The sequence below is a fragment of the Leptonotus elevatus genome, chromosome 18 (genome assembly GCF_054856555.1).
Source record: "Leptonotus elevatus isolate MCC_2025b chromosome 18, RoL_Lele_1.0, whole genome shotgun sequence".
Taxonomy (NCBI): Eukaryota; Metazoa; Chordata; class Actinopteri; order Syngnathiformes; family Syngnathidae; genus Leptonotus; species Leptonotus elevatus.
In genome coordinates, this window is record NC_141256.1 from 10,049,563 (window position 1) to 10,071,100 (window position 21,538).

A 21,538-nucleotide genomic window follows, 5' to 3' on the forward strand; every position below is an offset into this window, starting at 1 on the left:
CATAAAAATGATTGGTGCCAAGACTGAGCCTTGGGGAACACCGCAGCTGACATGGAGCGGCCTGGACTCACATTCTTCAAGCGAGACATATTCAGTCCATTCTGAGAAGTATGATTTAAACCATTGCAGGGCATTGTCTGGAACATGCATGTACTTTTTGGGGCCAGGGGTGAGGAACAACCGGCTACTTTGGAGACCTCTGGTTTCCGGTTAGTCTGGCGTAAAATGGTACTTTGAAGTACAACAACCAAATTTCTGTTACACCTTCTTGAAGACAGTTGTATCTTTTTATATGTACAATATCTCATTGGGGCTGTTACCCTAAAAGGTTCTTCTATGGACCGTTGACACTCTTAGTACCTTTGTGGAAAAGGTACAAATTTGGATTGCCATGGGGGACATTATTGTAGATTCTACCTGGAGGGCACTCTTATTCCTTGTTCCAGTGTAGAGACGAGTAGAAGGCATGATACCCACACACTCAAACAGTCTTCTCACACAATATTTTAATACCAGGCTTTGCTTCCATTTAATCATAAAGCAGCTTGCTCTGGGCGAACACACATATGCTTATCTGTCTTCTCTCTCAACAAGAAAGTCATTGTTATTTTCTTCCAGGTTTCCCAGGAGCGACATTTGCGGCATTCAGACAATTGCTTAAAGGTATTTCTTTTTCTAACCTCCATACACCTTCTGCATCCAGACTGCAAGCACGGGCATCACAAGCACTTGTGCAGGAACACTGAGAGTCCTTTGAGGATCAACGGCAGTGGCAACAAGCAGCGCAGCTCCGCCACCTCGCTCGCTCAGGCACCGCCTCAAACAGCATCCGTGGTGCCTTTTGATGTCAGGACAAAGCGGGCGGTGAAGAGAAATCCATTCATCATTTGCTCTCTGCGGGCAAATCTATCATGCTTGTGTTAGGTCTTTCCGTTAGAGCAGTCCCTATACTCTTACTGGTTATCATTTTACCTGACATCCTTTCTGACAAGATCGATGGGTTGAAAGAAAAGGCAGCGGAAGCATGTTGCAGCATTTAACAAAGTGGAGGATTGGTTCTCTGTTTTATGCTGTGCAGGCAAAGTCTTAGGTGGTATCCTTTTGGACAAGAGTCCTTAATTATCCTTGAATTGTACTACACCTTCAAAAACCAACATTTACATGAGGACAACAGGTACTTTATTTTCTTTGATAGCCATTATGGCCATTTTGGACATTTGTGGGACCAGTTTGGGAAAAGCCCTAGAAACTGGATAAGATAAAAATTGTTCCATTCATTTCCCCTGATGCAAATGCCAACACAAGGTCCTGAATTCCAGAATTCTTAATGGATCATTCTTAACACTTGATTTTGGGGTCTTTCTTTATAGAGTTTCATGTTCTCTGGTATCACAGAGAGAGAGAAAAACATGCACATTTCCAGTCAATTCCTTTGACCAAGGTACCAACAATGTTTGGGATTCCACGATTCAAGCTTGGACGGCTATAAACACCTACCTTTGGGGTTTGGGTTTATGCCCACTTGTTTTAGTTTCTAAAGGGCCAACTCTTGTGTCACAAAGATGCCTCAAATTTGGCTCCAGCCTCTCTCGTTTGACTCCCCAGCACCTTTCCAGTTACTTGAATTTGATACCTCCTTATCAGCTCCAGCTGGAATTCAATTGAGTTTAGCAGTGGGAAGGCAGGTAGACGTGCGACTGACCTACATTTGTGACACACTTGGTCCATGGAGTGGAAACAGGGCAGGAAGATGATCAAGAGCAAGGGTGACGGTGAAAGAGTAATTGTTGGCAGATTTTTTTTTTTTTATGTGGTGTTTTTAATGTTTGGAACCCAAAGTCAATGGCGTGCCTAATATTTTTGGCCTCAGGAAGGAGATAACAAGGGCTCTGAATTTATGCAAGTGAACACAAGCTATGTAGCCCCTTCAAACATGCTTGTAAATGATTAACAAGGTCGCTCAATGGGGAAAAAAAACTTGGCTCTGGGTTATTATGCCTACTTACTATCCCACTCAGCACTCAACATCCGTCTCCTCCCGTCATGATGGAGTTAAAGTCCTTTTTTCTACTTTACAGTCGCCCACTGGAGCGGTCGCCGCTCATTCGTTGATGGGCGGCAGGAAGCAATAGGAAATTGTCGGAAAGCAAAGAAGAACGCTTGCTAATTACCCAGCAAACAAATGGGCCTTGAAGTGGAAGCCGCTCACCACTAAGCCCTGATTGCCATAGCTATAAATTAATTCAACATTTATTGAGGACTGCAAAAAATGAAAACTAACCATTAATTTTCATTATTTCTGGCGATCAACCCTTCAAGGTTCCGCAGTATATGGAATTTTATCATTTGTCATTTCTCTCTGTTATTCTGCACCATAACTCTCAAAATTTATTGTTATTCTCCCCATTTTCTTGTGCTTTAAAAAACACATTTCTCAACCGATTTATGCCATTATAATGTCAAAATGTTCACCTTATTCAGGACATCAAACAAACTCCCCCCCCCCCCCCCACACACACACACATTTTTATGTGTATTTTACCAAATCAAGCCATTCCAACTTCAACATCTTCAACTCATTTGTGACATATCAGAAACATTTGTTCACATTCAAAAAATTCCCACGTTTGCCATTATTCTATATTTTCCATTGCAGCATTCCCGAATTAATACAGCCATTTTAGACAGTATATTATAAAATAATCTTTACACTTACTTAACTGATTTCTCATATAATATAAATTTTATTTCAAAGTCTTACATTCTGTATTTCAACCAGTGTCAGCTTTTCTACATAAATTGCTTTTGATCCTGTTCATTTTGTTATGTAGATAAGATTACATAACAAACATTACCAAGGGGCAGCAATGGTATTCCCGGCAGTTCGCAAATGACTGACTTGTGAACAGAATAATGGCATTTGGACCAAATCAAGCAGTACAGTTTGGAGCTGACTCTGGCACGTTACTTTGTGGTTAGAAAGTGATCCAACCTCAGACAATATAATGGTGATGTATTGTAACAAGAAGTAGAAAACATATAAAGCTTACATACAGAAATAAGAGTCTGGGTGTGTATTAAAAAAAAAGTACAACTAATCATATCCTCTCAATCTTTATTGATAAAAGCTAAGAACATTAACAGTTCTTTGGAACGTGAACAATATTGGTGACTCAGTCCTCTCATCTCTCTGGTACTTTGTATGCTCCTCAGCATGTGTAGTTGAGTAAAGGCATCTACTCTCTAATGACAAACAACCTTGCAACTAGCTAGCTAGCTAACTAACTAACTACATAACTGACAATCCAACATACAAACCAAACAACTGATGGACTAACATGGTTTGGCTTACTAGCACATACAATAAACCTTCCCGTTTACTTTTTTTTTTTTTTTTACCAATGAGAGGAGAGCGCAATGCTATGTGTTTTGTACTTTGCCAGCTACCTATCCTGTCAAACATCAAAGGATGCTTTCATTTGAAAGGGCTCCCTGAGGGAAGCCAGCACCTGGCTGGCAAACTACTTTGTTGCATAAAAAAAAAAAATGCCGCAAGAAGTGGACTGTCATGGCAACCAGTTTTAAATATCAGTTTAGGAGAGTGAACGCTGTGTAAATGCCATGATTAAAACTAATACAGCAAATCCACCAGCAAAGGATTTAATGAATCCCTTCAGACTCGCTAACATAAACAGTTTTCAAAGATCTATAAGTGACAGTACACAGGTATAGGGGTGTGAACTAAGAATGGATGGAAAAGAGATAAGACGAATGGAACGCTTAATGCAGTTGGTCTTTATCGGACACTAGGGCTGGGCGACGAATCCATTTCATCGATTAATTCGAGTTTATTTTTCAGGAGAATTTACTTGAGTTTCTTTTGAGTGGTTTCTACACTTAGTACTGTAATAGCAAGTCTGCTGGACTGCTTACACAAATAACTTGGCTGTTAACAGAGTGGAGGTAGTTTACAAAAGCGCTGTCAGTGTAAAATTTGCTATTTAGTGATCCCCCCACACACACACACACACACTCATATAGACTATTTAAAAAAGAAAGGGGTGACTAGTGAGTTTTATTCTTGCTAAGAAACTGACATCGAACTTCTTTATTAAACCAACCTAATAACAAACAGACTACCACACAAACTACTACCTAATTTACCAAGTAATTACCTCACTACCAACTGTAACTATAACTATATAACTAACAAACAACTTATTAACTATTGACCAAACCAACCAATCAACTAGCTATTTAGCTAACAAACCAACCAGCAAACGAACTAAAAAAGTATTAATTAATTTCTATAGTTCTATGGAAGTTGATACGTTAACTTACTTTCCCAACAATCAAATGGGCAAAATATATTAAACTTGGAAATTAGATTTTTGCGGGGGAAAAAAAAACCTTTTCACCAACGCGTATTCAAGACGACACCAGAGCAACTGAGTCAGCAGCAGCAGCGGCAGTGCAAATTTGACTGACAGCTACAGCTGCACATTTAAATCTATTCAGCACGCCGAGCTGCCTGGGGGGGTTGATGAGCAGGTATTGAACTCCCGGCGTGCAGGGGTAAAGGTTCAAACGTTTAAAGATTTGCTTTTGTTTGAAACCGCCAGCAACAACAAGACACCTGAAATGGATTCATTAAAGGAATTGAAAAGTACCTATCAATACAGGACTGTACCCATTGTGAATTATTAAAAATATGCAAACTGTCTGGCTACCTTGCAGGGCTAATTAATTAAATAACAGGCGTGTAATGGCATATTTACCTAGATAACAGGCTAGGCTAGCTAACTAATGAACTAACAAACTTACTAACAAGTTAACTACCTATCTACCTGACTAACAAACCAGTTAACTAGTTAGCTGATGCATTTGGTGATGATTTGCTAGTAAACTAGCAAACAAAGCAACAAGCTTACTAAATAGAAGCCTTTCTACCGCAATAGCAAAGTAATGAAATAATAAACAAACTGATGAACTAACGAGTTACCTAGCTACCTTGCTAGTCAACTAATGAACAAAATGATGAATAAACTTACTCCTGAAGTCAGTAACAAACTTAACAATAAACTAAATACCTAACTAACTTGCTAATTGATTAGTTAACTAACACACTTATTAGAAAACCTAATAGCTCACTACTTAGTTCCTTCGCTACCTAACTAATTTGCAAAGGAAATAACTACATAGCTAGCTAACAAATTAATTAACAAACTAACCAGCTACCTAATTAATGAACAAACTAACAAACATAAATGATAAACAACCTTACTAAGTAAATTACTACCTGGTGACTTTGCCAGCTAAATAATGAACTGACCAACAAACCTACTCATGAACCTTGATGATGTGGTTCAACTTTAAAATCAATAAACTAACTAACTAGCTTCTTTGCTAAGTTTATCAATTAACTGCCTCTTGTGCTTGGTAGCAGTAATAATATATGACAAATGACAAGTTGCCAAAGCAGGCGAGGCTAATAATGAAAAAGGAAGTCAATCAAGATTTCCCGGAGAGTGAAGCCCATTCCGGACAAGCGCGGCCCACTGAGAGGAGTTAAAAGGCGTTGTTTTTTTTCACAGCGGGAACTTGTGGCCCCGTTAGAGCTTCTTCCCACCGCAGGAAGGTCGGATGAGGCTTGTGGGGAGGTGGGTTGGGGGGTTGGGGTGGGTAAGTGCCACTTCCTGGGTGGCGACAGGCCTGAATAGTGTAGGCCGCAGCTCAAATGATGATTGCTCTGCACCACACTCACATCGGCTGATGTCTCCTGCAGCATTGTTGACGATGGCGTCAATGGCAAAACCTTTTGTGTTAAAGGTAGGAATGACCGTATGCAAAAGCAGGGTTCTGCGCCTTCACGCTGCTGCTGCTTCAGCATTCAAAACGATTCGAGGCAAGGTGACATTAGCGTGACTGATTCCTTTCAACACAAAAAGAGGCAGGCGATGAGTCCTGGTGGTTAAACTTGACAGCCTGAGAAATCTGTACCTTACACACAAGGCAACGATTTTTTGAATTGTGTTTACCGTTAAATTTATGCACAGAATTTCAAGTTTTCAGAGTAAGTTTGAGCCTCCACAAGTGACTGCAAGAAAAACTATTCGAGATTAGCGCAGTACGTCGTGTCACGTTACTAAATTGCCCGCTTCGTCGGCATGAATCACAACGACAGATCATCTTTACTTTAATAAGCGGGCCAGAAATGGGCCAGCATCTGCGTTATGAATACCTGTGCCCACGAGACAATGAGACATTTAATCACCCTCTTCACTCTGGCATATTCTAGCCAGGCAACCAGACGCAGCACTTTGCAGTAGAACGGGCTGATCACACTCCACATGAATCATGATATTTTTTTTTCCATAGGACTCATTGTCTGTAATCATTTTCCCACAATAACAATGTAGATGAGTAAATGATTCTGGATGCCCAAGCTTAATTTGAGTCGTTGTCCAGATGAAAGCGGATAAAGAATTATAAAGACCTTTAATTTCGACACCTGGAAACTGTTGTAAATTGTAAAAAATAATGTATTACATGTCTCCTTTAATGCTGAATGCTACCAAAGGTCTTTAGAATTGACTCCGGACAAGAAGCTGCTATCCATTTAAAAGAGGAAACGACCGAGCCATGTTTCTCCTCCTTCTCTCCTACGTGACTTTTCATGTTCGGCTGCGCTCCCCTGCGCAAGCATTTGTAGTTGTTTACCCGGAGACGAGAAGCGCGACGCTCAGAAGCAGAAAAGTCCTAATCGAAATTCAGAGAGTTAAAGATGAGCGAGTCAAGCACAAAAAAAAACCTCTGAAGTCAGCCAAGAGCTGCTAATCCCCCTCACTTTTTTGGCAAAGTGGCCGATCCTGTTTTTCTGCTTGGGACTCGCTTGACACATCTACTTAACAATGCGTCAGGTCAACATTTTATACTCTAGTTTTGTGCCCTTTCAGAGTGCGCAAGCTGACTGATGAAAGCGGCAAGAAAATTTAAGCAGTCTCTGTCAGAACACTGGCCTGGCTAGCATAACACTGAAGTGGCCGGACAATAAATAACCTATATAAAAAGTTACAGTCCCCAGACATATAAGGTCAATATCAATAAGTGCCTGGCCACACAATTACAAGTCATAAATCTGAAATTAATGTTTGAACATTAATTTCTGAATGTTCCGTACCTGTGGTATGCAGGAAGGAATAACCTCAGTTGAAAACACAGTGCAATGATTTACAGACCTTTGTCACACTTCTACAAACGGTTCATAAAAACGAAGGATTTAGCTGTGACATTAAAACTCAAAACCCACATTACACCAAGTGGTATGCCTCAGGTTGGGTCAGCAGATCTGGTTTGTGTTTCCAGACAAGTGTGACGCACCGCCAGAGGTTAGGTACCGGTAATGCCTATGTGGTTGCTAGGGAGGATGCAAGGGTTGCCCCAGACCCAGAAAGTCATTTCATCAGCTCCAAAGGATTTTCTTTAGAGACTTCACTGTCACCACCAGGACACCAAACACCAACAAGACCAAGTCAAGACCACACCAAACGAGACCAAGATATTATCGAGACTAGAGCGTATCGAGACAGAGACAAGACCAAAACTTTTGGAGGTCAAAACCACAATTAAAAAACAGAACAAAAGTGACCATTATCTTTTTTTCCCATTACGTTCACAGTTTTTCGGGGGAGCTAATGTATGTCTCCAGTCGTCTTCATCCACTCTCTGTGTGAGGGGAAATGGCACAAGCGACATTTTGAAGGCAGCTCGGTACTTTCATTCTACATTTCTCACTGATCACATTAGTACTGGGCTGGTCTCAACCAGTCTTGATAAAAAATAAATAAATCCAGAGTCTACCCTGTCTAAGACCAAGACAAGACCGAATAAAAATGCCTTTGATTCCAAGACGAGGCCCTTAAAAAGTGGCCTCGAGACGAAGACTGATCTTGAGATCTATTATACAACATTACCTCCTGACAACTGATATCTCATCCAGGGGTTCTGTGGACACTCTCTAGGTTGCAAATACCCTTCAGGTGCTCAGGTAGAAAGGCATCAATGAGACATGTTGTTTTCTGGAAGGTGTGCTACATAGTGTCTTAGCAGGTGTTTATTTCCTCAGGGATTTGGTACCAGTGGACTCCAGTTTTTGTCCCACAAACTAGTTCTTATTATTCTTTTTAATTGATGTTCACAAAGTTGCTTGGGTCTCGTTAATAAGCAGACACAAATTTAACCCACCACAACATGGTGAAGGACTTGGTGGCAGAGGAGTCCAGTCTTTGTCTATGGTCACTGATTGATGTTCAGACCTAAGACCTAGACTAAAAACACTTGTAATCTGGATCTAAGTATGGCTCCACTGGAGACTGTCTATGCTTACTGATTGATGTTTAGATCTAGGACCAAGACCTAAATATGGTTTCAACTGAGACTGAAAAATCCTTTTCAGCCCGTTGCCGTGGTTTAAGACTTCTATCTCAGATGCTTTACAGTTGCCTCACGGGCAAGTACAAGCAGAAGGAGGCCTTGGGACAGAACTAGGGCATGCCTCAGAATTCTTCTGGTGGCAAGCCAGAAAGGGGGAAGTCTTTTTGTGTTGTTCTTTTCATGCCTTTGTAGAACGCAAACACAAAAGATTTGCATACTAAACGGAACCCAAGTGTGTTGCTTGGTGAAAATGTGGCTTAAAGTGGGAACCTGTGACTTTTCCCTCACTATTTTCAGTCTCTCAGGCTCCCTCTCTGTTGCAAATGATGAAAAAGGGCCACAGTGTGCCAGGCTATAACTCGGTTGAGGTCACAATTCACTTTCCTTTAGATTGGCTGTGGATTTATGCTGTTGCGCCTCTTCTCCCAGAGTGCTGACGGAGAAGGAGGGGCAACAAGCTCGGTGATCAAGGAAAATTGCTGCGCTTGGGAGAACACAAGAGCAAATTCTGCAGAGACTGGAGACGGACGGCGTGGAACGGAGGTAGTCTGGCTCCCTGTCACCTCTGTACATTACTCATACCTTGAGCGCTTATTCAAGGGAATTGGCAACGTTGACACATGGTTACCTCACTTGAAAGCCTTTTTAACCTTTTATTTGCCCGTTCGGGGGAACAAAGCACAAACACGCGTTTCAATGATATCGCTCTAAGAATGAGCAGCATTTTCTGGGAGACGATCTGCGGCCGAAAGAGAATGTGACATTTGGAAAGGTGGCGTGCGAGCGGTCGCTTGGCAACTAAAGCAAAGGGGTTGTTAATTTTACGCAGTCAGTCCACTTCACGGGCCTCTCAACCCCACAGTAACGACAGCAGCGCCAATTATTTTTAAACTCCTAAAGAAGCACCTGTTCTTAGTCCGATGTTGACGGAATGTGCGGGCGCTGGTATGCGTGTATCCTTACTGGACAATGCATAAGGACACCAACTGTTAATATTCAGAAAATATGCTTGATTCACAAAAATATTCCTGACTAGTCCACTGAGGAAGTGTTACATTTGATCTATAGCAAACAACAGCGCAGACAACATGCATGAAGTCAAATCTGTAAACACTCAGTTGACTCCAATTGTGCTGCGGTTCCTCAAGGAATCCCAGGAATGCTTTTACCCTGCAGGCCATCACGCCAGTCGCCCTGACGGGCACACAACAACTGGACGTAGGCGGCGTTGCTCTTCGTTTAAGACGGCCTGCTCAACAGATGTGCGGCAAGAACACGCGACGGCTCTATAAACAAAAGGTGACGTTCGTGGAACTGCACGGCGAATATACACTAGTGCATGTCCTAATAGAGCTTTGCCGGGGATGCGCTTACTACCAGTAATACCAGTTTTAAGGACCAATGTCAGAGCCAGGAGAGTGAACAGGAGACCACACACAAAGATTTTAACAACACAAACGTAGCATTAGCGATGACATCATTGAATGAAAATAAATCTTGCAATATATTTATAGATATAAGTTATAAGATAAACCAGGCCTATAAAGCACTGGGAGAAACCCTGGCTGACCTGAAATAGGGCTTCAAACTGGCTTGATTCTAGAAGTGTATGATTAACAGCTTTAGGCTGTCAGCCAATAAAAAGCCTGTAGAAAGTCACCTCAATGGAGGAAAAAAACAAACAAACAGAATATCACATGATCATGAAGTAGTAGAGGTGCAACGGATTACAAAAGTCACGGTTCAGATCGGATCACGGATTTGAGTCACAGATCGGATCGTTTTTTGGATCAGCAAAAAAAAAAAGAAAAAAAAAGAAAATTCCATTCAAAATGTCTAATATAGCCGTTTAGGATTTAGGAACAACTTTAAGTGCAATTTAAGGCAGAAACATTCTTATTTTATACATAATCCATGTGTAAAATAGTAAGGTACTAAGGGCTTAAAGTTACGTTCCTAAAATCTAAACGGCTATGTTTGACATCTTGATTTGAATGTCTTTCTTTTTTAATAAGCAAAAGTGTTTTATAAAATAAATGAAAACAAAGATCAATTAATATTTTTTTTTAATAATGAAAAGACCTCAAAGTGCAATTTAGAATAATAAAGTAGCCTTGGTCCAGAATAATGAAAACGATTTAAAGTAAGCCAGGTTCCAGCTGTCAAACTCATTTACAGCTACCAGCCAGGCACTCGTTGGTAATGCTAACATCTAGCTGCTAGCCACTTACGTCGGAGACTTCTGCCATATCATACAATGACGGCGTAATTAATTAGCGGTTTCTTAGCGTACTAAATTAGTGATAGAATATGAGTTCGGGATAGCGTTGTGTTGATGTCGGTCGCAACTTTAATGCCAATCAAAACTACGAACGTCTAAAAGGGAAGTCAAGCTAGCCGTCACGTCACGGGGTAGGCCACTTTCAAAGTAAAGGTCTACTAAGGCTATTTGCATTGCCGTCAATGTATTATTAGGCAAGCTTTATTTGGTTTTGTTTAAATATGCTTCAGCTTCCTTGACATGTCTGAATGGTGGCGACTGTGAATGCGCACTTTGTTGTGTGCGATCCGAACCGTGTGGGGCCTGTTCCGAACCGACCACAGATCAATGATGATTCGTTGCACCACTATGAAGTAGGGTTACTCTCGATTATCATACTACTTGAAAAGGCTCATTTAAAACTATTCAACGACTTGAAGTCGCTTTAGGTTATGTCAGCCTATCAGAAGCATGAAGAAAGCCACTTTCGGAAAAAAGCCACGAAAAAAAATGTCCGAATCTCAAAACGGTGCCACACTGAAATATTGTACACAATTTTAGCATCCTCACCACTCCCACCAGAATTTTCCAGATCATCAACTGTGCTATTTGGCAATGTAAGATCGGGCTTGAAATGGGTGTGAATCAGCACAATGCAGCTTTAGGCCATGTGAGCAAATCGGAAGCCAGAGGAAAGTCATTCCCAAAAAAGGCACAATTAATTAAAAAAGTTGGAATCGCACAACAATAAATGCAAATTGGACTAGTTTCTAAATGAAATGCCTGATCTTTAGCAACGTTAGCAAAATTCTTCTATTCATCTTATGCCCTTGAGCAATGCACCAAACGGATGTTTTTGTGTTTGCACATTATGTTGTGTACAATTCAAGTGACCTTTAGCGCATGTAGCATGTGTAAACAGAGTGTAAAGCCCCTCAGGTGGTGTTTGATGAAGGTCCTTCTCTCTTCAAGGTCTACATCTAAAGTTGCCCGCCAAACAATCATCCGAGACTACCTTCGCACGGGGCGCTAATTCTAATTAGCGCTAAGCGGTGGCTGAGTCGCGTCAGCAGTCCCGCGCGTGTCTCGAGATACCCTCATGTGGGCCAACATAAAATCAATGAAGGCTATTTAATAGTGTGGCACACACACACACACACACACACACACACGAATACAAACGGCAATAGCGTGGCGAGTCCATCCTGCTATTTAGCCGGTGAGTGTACACTGTGCTAACAATACAGAGCAGGTTTGGAGACTTCGAGCGGAACAATAGACAACGCTAACATCTCACGGGTGTCGGGTTAATGCCTGAATCAAATATTTGATTTCGATGTAAGAGAATGTCACAACTCTGTTCTGTTCTACAGTTAGCCCTTTCCTTCCCTCAGGAATTGGGTGTAAATTATTTAACTGGCAACCTCTCACAGACAGGTTTTCTGCTTTGGGGATTATGTCTACATTGCGTTTGCACTTGAGTTCGCTTGCACTCCGAGCGCTAAGGGAAAATAACAAGCCAAACACTCAGACTGCAGAATTACAAATATATTCCCCAAAGGGTCCAGGATATAACCTGGCTCATAAAACAGTAGCACCTTACCTTGTTCTGGTCAGTCCAGTACAGGAAGTAGCCTTTGGGATCGACAGTTACTGTCACGGGGCTCACAGTGGTGGAGTCCTAGAACCAAAAACAACCAAAAGATGTAAGAATTTATACTTAAAATGGTTTACAGAAGACGTTTTTATTTTTTATCTGAAAACTGATAAAAATACACTAATGTTGAACTGATTACAGGACAAGGTCATTTTAGAGTCACCAACATTTGAAAACAGCTTCCACTTGCACCTGTTTTTAGTCAAGCCGAACCAGTTCTCAAGACCAGTTGCTGAAGAAGTCTGGGTCCACTTATCACAGTGATAGAAGTGGACCAAATAAACCAGGCGAGCAATCGAACCAGAGTATCCTTTAAGTGACCTGAACATCAAAAGCCAAAACCCAAGAGAAACCTGAACCTGAGTTCACTTACAAATAGACCAGGACAGTTTGGATGCCCCCGTTCCCGTTCCATCAAACGAATCTCAACAGCAACGCAAACGCACCAGTTCATTATCAACCAAACCAAACCGGACAAGCGTTTAGACTTTAACTCAACTGAACCGAACTGCTCTAGGCTTTGCATGAAAGCATTCACAAAGCACTAAATGAAACGCACTAGCAGGGTAATCACACCTGAGTCCATTTAAAATAAAGGTGACAAGCGTGAGTTGAGCTGAACCGAACAGGACTGCACCAAATCGGCAGAGGAAATTGCAACAGAGTTATTTTTAAGTCTTTGTTTCATCTAGAATACAAAGCATTCTAGATAAAACGTGCAGAAAAAAAAGGCCCTACGGCCACTAGAGGTCTCCCAAGAGCAATTAATAGACCTTATATTATCGCCGTAATTAGAGGCCCTCCAAAATTTTATTTCACTTTAGGCCCCCGGGAAGCGTGTGCCTGCTCTGCTAATATTATTCTATTTTTTTTCGCACCTCAGTTGACTCCAAGCCTTGGTGTAAACTCACAGTTCTGACCCTCAGGCATGCTGGGTATTATTGGACGCATTTATAAAAAGAGACACAAAGCGCACAGTTCACCTGTGCACTGCATCCTCAAGTTCAGCGAGGGCATCGCCGCATTCACGGGGAAAATGTTCAAAGGAGAAAAAAAAAAAGCTTCTAATGAGGTCTCTATCACGGCGTTTGCCGATAATGCTAATTGCCTGCATCTGTTCCGCGCCGTATTCGGGCAAGACCCCATCTGGTGCGGGAGGGACGCTATCAAAAGCTTTGACATTAAAAGGGTCGAAGGACACGCTATTCCATTAGCTTTCCGGCTCAAACCTCAATAAGACGACGAGGCGGAGTTGCGGCGCTATGGCAACCCCCCGCTTGCCGATCCCGATACAGCAACGGCGGGGACGAGGGGAGGGATGGTAAAGGCTGAGTTGGCATGACTGCACAATCTTGACAGATGAGAGACTTAAGTCGACAACAACGTGGCGGGACGCACGCCACGTATTTACTGTACGAGTGCGCTCGTGCGCAAACATTTGCAGCCGATACTCCTTGTCCTCGACTAAACATCCGTTCAGGTTATATTCTTAATACTACTAATTTTAATGCACTATAAAAGTTCGGCTGATCCATGTGAACTCACCCGCACATTTCAAGTGAACACACTGTACCAAGTGTACACTTATAAAAGAAATATATACCGGAATACAGCATAGTGGATTAGGATCACTATTTATTGGCTAGTGGGTGCTAATAAAGCCATGCTAAAATAGATTAATGGGAAGTTCTCATATGGCAGCGGTAAGGGCGGTTTTGGTGTTTCTGCTTAACGGCAGCGAGTACAGGCCTTCATTGATTTGTTTTCAATGTATACAAATATGGATACAAAATATGTTTAATTGTGATAATGAAAAATGCAAATAATTTAAATCCACAAATAAATGATAATCAATGAAAATAGCACCGGCTACATTAATTTATTATGTAATACGAGTAAATTAGGTGGAAAGCCTTTGTATGTAAAAAATATTATCATCATCATCATCAGTAGTAGTAGTTTATTATTAATTCATTCACTGCCATTGACAGTTATAGACGTGAACTATTTATATTAGTTTAACATTTTTTTTCCACTTTTGTTAACAAGAGTATGAAAACCTATAATTTTTTTATTGTACATTTAGGATGGATGGATAGATAGATAGATAGATAGAAAGAAAGAAAGAAAGAAAGAAAGAAAGAAAGAAAGAAAGAAAGAAAGAAAGGAAAAGTATTAGCTGGGGGGTGTTAAAGAGGCAATTCTAGCTGGCCATATTTGTGTTATGTACGAAAAAGACATTCCCCATGCACGTTAATGGGATTTCTACACCTCCCGCCGAGCCTGATGACATCTTTTATTCACCCAGCATTAGAGTAGACTGCAAGACACCAGCACAGCGTATTCATAATATAAAGAAAAAGATGTGTTGACAGTGACCCAACATCATCTGCATGCCAACATCTGCCACTCTTCTTTAAGACGCCTCCTTTTGGACGCCTGCCTGTGCGCCACTCTCACTTAAGCGGAGATGGCAGCGCGAGCGCCATAAATGAAATGAAACAAGTGTTAAGATCTCCTGACGCACCGAACCGTGAAACTGTTGGAAAACAATTTCAAACAAATTGTGTGAAGAGAACAAAATGCAGTTAATGACAAATCTTTTGCTTTTAGACGAGTGCTAATTCTATTTTTTAAGTACACTTTACAACTCTGCCCTGAGATACAAGTTCTATTCATTCTGTGATCATGCTCACAACTCAAAACATTCGCAAATTGTCAGTCGCCATTAAAATGAATGTAAATACCATTAATTCATTCTGCCCTCCCTAAAAATTTGTCATATTTCACTTTGCGAGTACATAGAGACAATTTCAGCTCCTCAGTAAGGCGCTAATAATATTTGCTCTTTGCAGAGGATAAAGAAAATACAGTACACCGGTGAGTATGGTTATTTTACCCATTTACAATATTTGTTGACTAGAGTGTTATAACACCACAGCATAGATGTTATTTCATAGCTAGTCAGTGGAGTTCCCCTATTAAGTGTTAGCATTAACCTCGCAGTCTTTCTCGTGCTCTCTCTCTCAAAAAAAAAATAATAATTATAAATTGACTCACTCCCATTTCAAAGCACTACTGTGTATGGGGAGCACACAAACCGACCCTATTGGATGAGCTGCAATTATCTGCTTGTCCAATTTCCTGTTAAGAGATGCTCAAGAGTTGCATCTGAAACCACAATAGCACCAAATTTGATTTATCTCCCTGGAGCTTTAGCATTCTGTCTGTCTGTCCATCTGCCTGCTTGTCTCCGGGTTCTTTCCATAAAGCCACACAGTGGGAGGAAAGAGGAAGGAAGAAGTGCATGGGAAATTCAACAAGCGAAGGTATCTGAGCTCATCTTTCCCAGGGTGTTGTATTTTAACAGGGAAAAGAACCAGGCGGGCATTTTGTTCTGGAGAAAGGCCCACAGCCACAAACGGTCAGTACACAAACATTTAAAGGTTGGGGGGGAAACACCTCGCGGCCATCTCGACAAAACACCATTCATGAGAGTCAGAGCCAAAATAATTCTACAAGTAAACGCCTCATTTGTTCCACTCGGGAAAATACACTGTAACAATCTTTAGGATAACCACGTTGATTTGGTAAGTGCTCTCATAATTAGGGCTGGGTTTAAAAAAATCGAATAATCAATATGCAATCGATTTTCCTTTTTGAGCCTGATATCGATGCATAACACTATGAATCGTATTATTTTAATATATAAATTCAAAAAATAGAATTTTAATCGCCGATTTTGTGCGTGTGCCTTACGGTTTTCATGAAAGTGTACTGTTCACATGAATTTAAAAGTATTTACTTACACTTATGAAAGACCTAATTAAACTTTAAGAGAATTCAGAATGTTTTTAATATTCAAAATTATTGAATTAGAATTATGAAAATATTTTCATCTCATCTTTGCAGATGTCAATGTTTGTGTAACACTTTCACGAATACACTAAATCATTTGACCAGTTACTGCCGCCGCAAAATTTGATTTGGAATTTAATGTTTGTGGAGTTCTTATCATGTCCTTGATATTTAACTCATTTGCTCACAAACATGTATAAAAAAAAGTTTTTTATTGCCATGGTCCCAAAAACATATTTATACGTTTTTATGTTTTTTTTATGCTAGAGCATGCAGAAGGCTTTGATGCAGCCTCTGAACTGAAGAGAACGCTTAAAGCAATGGTAGTTATTAGAAAAAATGGCCAGCAGGTGGCAGCAGAGTATAAGAGATCAACCAGGGCCATGTTGCAAAAGGGTTCTTTTCCCCAGTGTTTCAAACTGATTTGTGAATAATGAGGAAATTTAGCTATATTCTAATGCTAATTGCTGATGATGAAAGAAGAGACTCTAATCTTTCTAAGGTAGGTTCCATGTTTTTATAGCAATAGAACACAATATTCTGTAGGCCTAGCAAAATCAGTCAAAATATAGTAAAACAGCCGGGAGCGAAGGGGATTGCTTCAGTGAAAATGTCTGGGAGTGAATGAGTTAAGTAATGATGTTCCGTCATTAATCAATATCAGATTGAATTGAAGCGAATTGAATTGGAAAAAAATGGAATTGAAATGAACTCTTGTGAATCAAAATTAGATCGATTGAGAAAATTAGAAACAACACAAACAGGAATTGGCATTTATACTTCTTGTCTCATAAACTGTCTCTTTGACCACATTGGTTTGACTATCATGCGTCACGCGTCTCCGCCTGGTACTCGTTGCAGTTGAGTAAATAACGAGCGATCAGTTGAACTGCTGGGGCCCGTAAAAAAGCAATTGGCTGATTTAGGGTCCTTGAATGACATCACAGAGCATGAGTCACCTTAGTGGGGGTGAAATGATGTGTTATACTCAAATAACGGTAAAAAATACATCCTGGGTTAGCCACCATTCAAATAAAATAAAAATAGAAAAACAAAGCAGTGAGGCCACTATGGAGCACACACACATTTGATCAAGTGGAATAAGCGGCTGCCTGCTGTCTACTGGATGCAGCAGCCGAGCGTGGGATGTGGCTATTTGCTGGATGGGACCACTACTACACCGTGGATGCTTTTGACAGGCCACTCAGATGGCAGCGTGCAATCAATTTTAATCAAGGTCATTTGTCTGAAGCCAGGCAATGATAACAAAGGGGGAGCTCGTTGAGGGAGAGGCTAAGGGGGGCACGATAATGATAATGATAATGAGGATGATGATTAGTCAACTCCAGTCATGTCATAGAAATTCATTCAAGTTCAATTTCAATAACATCCTCGCGCACGCGCGCCTACTATACTACACGGCGTGTAAACAAAGCACGTGCGCGCGCGACGCACTGAACACCTCCGTCCTCTGCCGGAGCACATCCGGTCACAATTGTGCAACGATAACAACATATTGGCTGCATGCACAAACGAAAGAGAACATCCATCTGCCGGTGACTCACATCGTCCCATTTCATGAATTTGTTGCCCCGCCTGAGGCTCTCGGGCACGGACACCGGCTTGAGCTGCAGCGCGTGGACTCCTGGCTGAGCCCCTGCCATCTAGTCCACCACGCGTGAGGAGGAGAAAAAAGAAAAGAAAAGAAAAAAGTCAGCAGTCTATCTCCTCCTCGTTCCTTTAGAGATCCCCACACCCCTTAAAAAAAATGACAGCGTTCCTTATTATTTTTACTATTATTTTCCCACAGATCCCCACAGCATGGTCGCTGCCAGTGTGCCGCGCAGCCCCGCATTAACGGCGGCGGCGCGTCCTGGGTTTGTGTGTGTGAGAGTGAGTGAGTGTGTGAGGGGGCGGGGGAGTGGACGCGAGCGAGCGAGCTTCACAGACTGAATGACTGATTTGGAAAGACTGGAGGAGCCATGAACACAGAGAGGGGCGGGGGGAGAAAGGGGGGGAGGGAGGAAGAGAGAGAGAGAGAAAGAGGGGAGGGAGAGAGTTAAAGAGGGAGAGAGGGAGACAGAGACACAGAGAGAGAGAGAGGAAGGGAAAGAGAGAGAAAGAGAGTTAAAGAGGGAGAGAGAGAGAAAGGGGGTGGGACAGAGAGAGAGAGAGAGAGGGAGACAGAGAGAGAGAGGAAGGGAAAGAGAGAGACAGAGAGACAGAGAGTTAAAGAGGGAGGGAGAGAGAGAGAGAGAGAAAGGGGAGGGACAAAGAGAGAGAGTTAAAGAGGGAGAGAGGGAGACAGAGAGAGACAGCGAGAGAGAAGAAAGGGGGAGGGAGAGAGAGTTAAAGAGGGAGACAGAGAGAGAGAGGAAGGGAAAGAGAGAGAAAGAGAGTTAAAGAGGGAGAGAGAGAGAGAGGAAGGGGGAGGGACAGAGAGAGAGTTAAAGAGGGAGAGAGAGAGACAGTGAGAGAGAAGAAAGGGGGAGGGAGGGAGAGTTAAAGAGGGAGACAGAGAGAGAGAGAGAGAGAGAGAGAGAGAGAGGAAGGGAAAGAGAGAGAAAGAGTTAAAGAGGGAGAGAGAAAGAGAGAGAGAGAGAGAGAGAGAGAAAGGGGGAGGGACAGAGAGAGGGAGACAGAGAGAGAGAGACAGAGAGAACTAGGGGGGGTTATAGAGAGTAGGAAGGTGAGAGGGAGAGAGAGAGAGAGAGAGAGAGAGTGAGAGAGAGAGAGAGAGAGAGAGAGAGAGAGAGAGAGAGAGAGAGAGAGAGAGAGAGAGAGAGAGAGAGAGAGAGAGAGAGAGAGAGAGAGATCAAGGAGCTGCAGATGGTGTCTTGAGATATGAGTTTAACTCGTTCTGACTGCACTTGTAACTCATAACACTCGTATCTCAAATCGTCATTTCCCGATGAAATTCATCCGTTGCATCCTCCCTCCAAAGCGTTTTGTCTCTTCTTTGAAGACTTTGAAAATTGTATTGAACCTTTATTTATCCAGGTAAGGCAATTGTCTCTCTAACTTTTGGAACGTTAATTTGTTCACTCCCAGCCAAATTGCTGATCATTGTCGCAAGCTAACACTGTTTAAGTATTAAGCAGCGGTGGGGGTTCCGACAATATTGACGGAAGGTCCGGCAAACTTCAAAAAATTGGCAAACTTAGCATTGCCGGAAGTTGGTATTCGTCAATCCGTCAAAGACGGACGTCCCATTTTAACGAATGACGACAGACGGAACCTTGACGGACGCTCATTTTGCTGCACAATTGTCGGATTGACGGTTCAGCTTGATATATTGACAGACCAGCAAAATGTAGTCAAATACCACCTCTGCTATTAGGCATGTTATACCTCATTTGTGAGTACCAGAGCGTCAAATGAATCAGATCCAGTAAACAAGTGTTGGACTCACTTGACTTTCGGCCTTGTTTTTTTTTCTCCTCGACAACACTTGAAATAACTCCAGTGAGTCACTGGAGTCTAAAGTGCGCCTGAAGGTTTTTTTTTTTTTACTTTTCTGCTTAAATAAAACATGAGCCGCCACCGTCGAGGCCCCAGGATATTCTCTGTCATTTCCACACAAAAAAAAAGATGACTGTAGAGGGACTCAGGCGCCTTGTCACATCTTTACTGACAGGTTTCAAGTTTGGTTCCTGATGGAGTGCGACAGCATTTTTGAAAACAAGCTTCCGGATGACTCACACGCTTATTAAGGTTGAGAATACGACACGACGGTGTTTTTACACCCCGAATGAGTCACAATCGGTCTGGGGTCTTTCATGTCCGTCACGCCCATTTGCGCTCGGGAAGCCTCGCGGGATGAATGCGGTCCCTTCCACGGAGCCATGCCACCCTGCAGTCTTGCCTCCGTCTGTCTGAGGGAGCCGGGCCGGTCCCGGGGGAGTCTGAGGCTAAGGCTTCTTTCATTTGTGCCTTTTTCCATCCCAGCTAGTAACGAACGAGCCTCTGAGGGAGGATGCGGCGGCCGTGACTCAGTCTGTTGGTAGCTTGCTTGGCTTGGCGGAGAAGTCCCAACTCTTGATGTCCGACTGGCGGGTAAAGACTTCCTCGTCTCCCGGAGGAGAAACCGCACCGACTTTTCGCTTATTCACTTACAGAAACTTGACAGTTGGGTAGAATTTTGTCCAACAAAAAACATTACAGCCATACTGTTTATTTCATGTAAGTGATTCGGTTAAATTTGAATGTCCGCAAAATTTTTAACTGGCCTAAAACATCCAATCCAAATTGAGTAGCAAAATCGAAAGCTAAGTACGCGGTTCATTCGAGCGGAAGCCCGTAAATAGTTATGGGAGTATTTAGCAGGCTAACAGTCCTAGCATCCTAGCATCAGGAGTATTTGGTTGGCTAACGCCATGCTAGCAACAAACAATAGGACCTGAGAGACAAACTAGCTTAGCGCTAGCTAGGATGAGACTAGTAACACTAGGAGATGGATTTAAAATGGGACCAAAAAGAAAAAAATAAACGTTGTTTTGCCATTAGCCAGGGTACTGGGCTGGATTCGTGAGGTTAAAGTAATTTAATCTAATTTAATTTATCTAGTAACCCATTTGAGTTGTTTCTGTCATTCAATGGCTAACGTCAATGCGAGTCCGAGCTCTAAAGCCACCTACTATTGGTATTCATTTCCTTACTATCATTTTATCGCCCAGTCCTACAAGTTTTTCCATCAAATTTTGGAGCGTGAAATCAATTAAGAGTCGTGCCAATCACCAGTGTAGCGCTGAAACCTTTCATTTGTACACTTTGTTAATTATTATCCCGCCACACAAGAAGCCAAGACTGGCTCAGAGGGCAGCCGACATTAAAAGGAAATCTCATCTCACTAATGTATGAACCTGAGGGAAGGACAAAAGGTCTCTGCCAGTTTAACTGACTGCTCTGTCCCCTGAGTGAACCCCAAATAAAACACTGCCAGCATGTGTAGTGCGGCGCAACAGCGCTGCCAGGTGGATGACGGGTGTCAGTGCAGTTGTAGTTATGGTCGTTTTTTTTTTTACTTTTTTAAATTACTGTTAAGTACAATTATTGGATGCATGCAAGTGATGTAGTGAATTCCTTTAAATTGGGGATAAAATAAAATAAAAAGAAGGTGAAAAAAGTAATGTGGATACTGGATATAATTTTTTTATGGCACGTATTTTTTTCAAATTAAATAAATATATTTATATATTTTTTTTTTTACTAATTTAGAAGCAATAATTAAGTTAAAACCTTGTTTTTAAATTATATTCTTTCATTAATCTTTTAAATTAGTAATTAAATAGTAACTAAAGCATATTCAAGATTGTAGGAATATCATTTTT

General features: G+C 41.7%; 1 protein-coding gene across 2 annotated transcripts in view; it reads right to left on the minus strand.

Moving 5' to 3' along the window:
* The window catches only part of plcb1l (phospholipase C beta 1-like), an 84,407-nt gene extending 66,264 nt beyond the window's left edge, over positions 1-18,143 (minus strand). For both annotated transcript variants that reach the window (XR_015090813.1, XM_086061114.1), the window contains exons 1-2: positions 17,774-18,143; positions 12,297-12,374 (exon numbers count right to left, since the gene is read on the minus strand). Coding sequence is in view for 1 of the 2 variants with exons in the window: in XM_086061114.1 (XP_085917240.1) it covers positions 12,297-12,374; positions 17,774-17,872 (177 nt within the window). In the remaining variant the exon portion in view is untranslated. The remainder of the gene's footprint in view (positions 1-12,296; positions 12,375-17,773) is intronic.
* Positions 18,144-21,538: the final 3,395 nt, after the last annotated feature.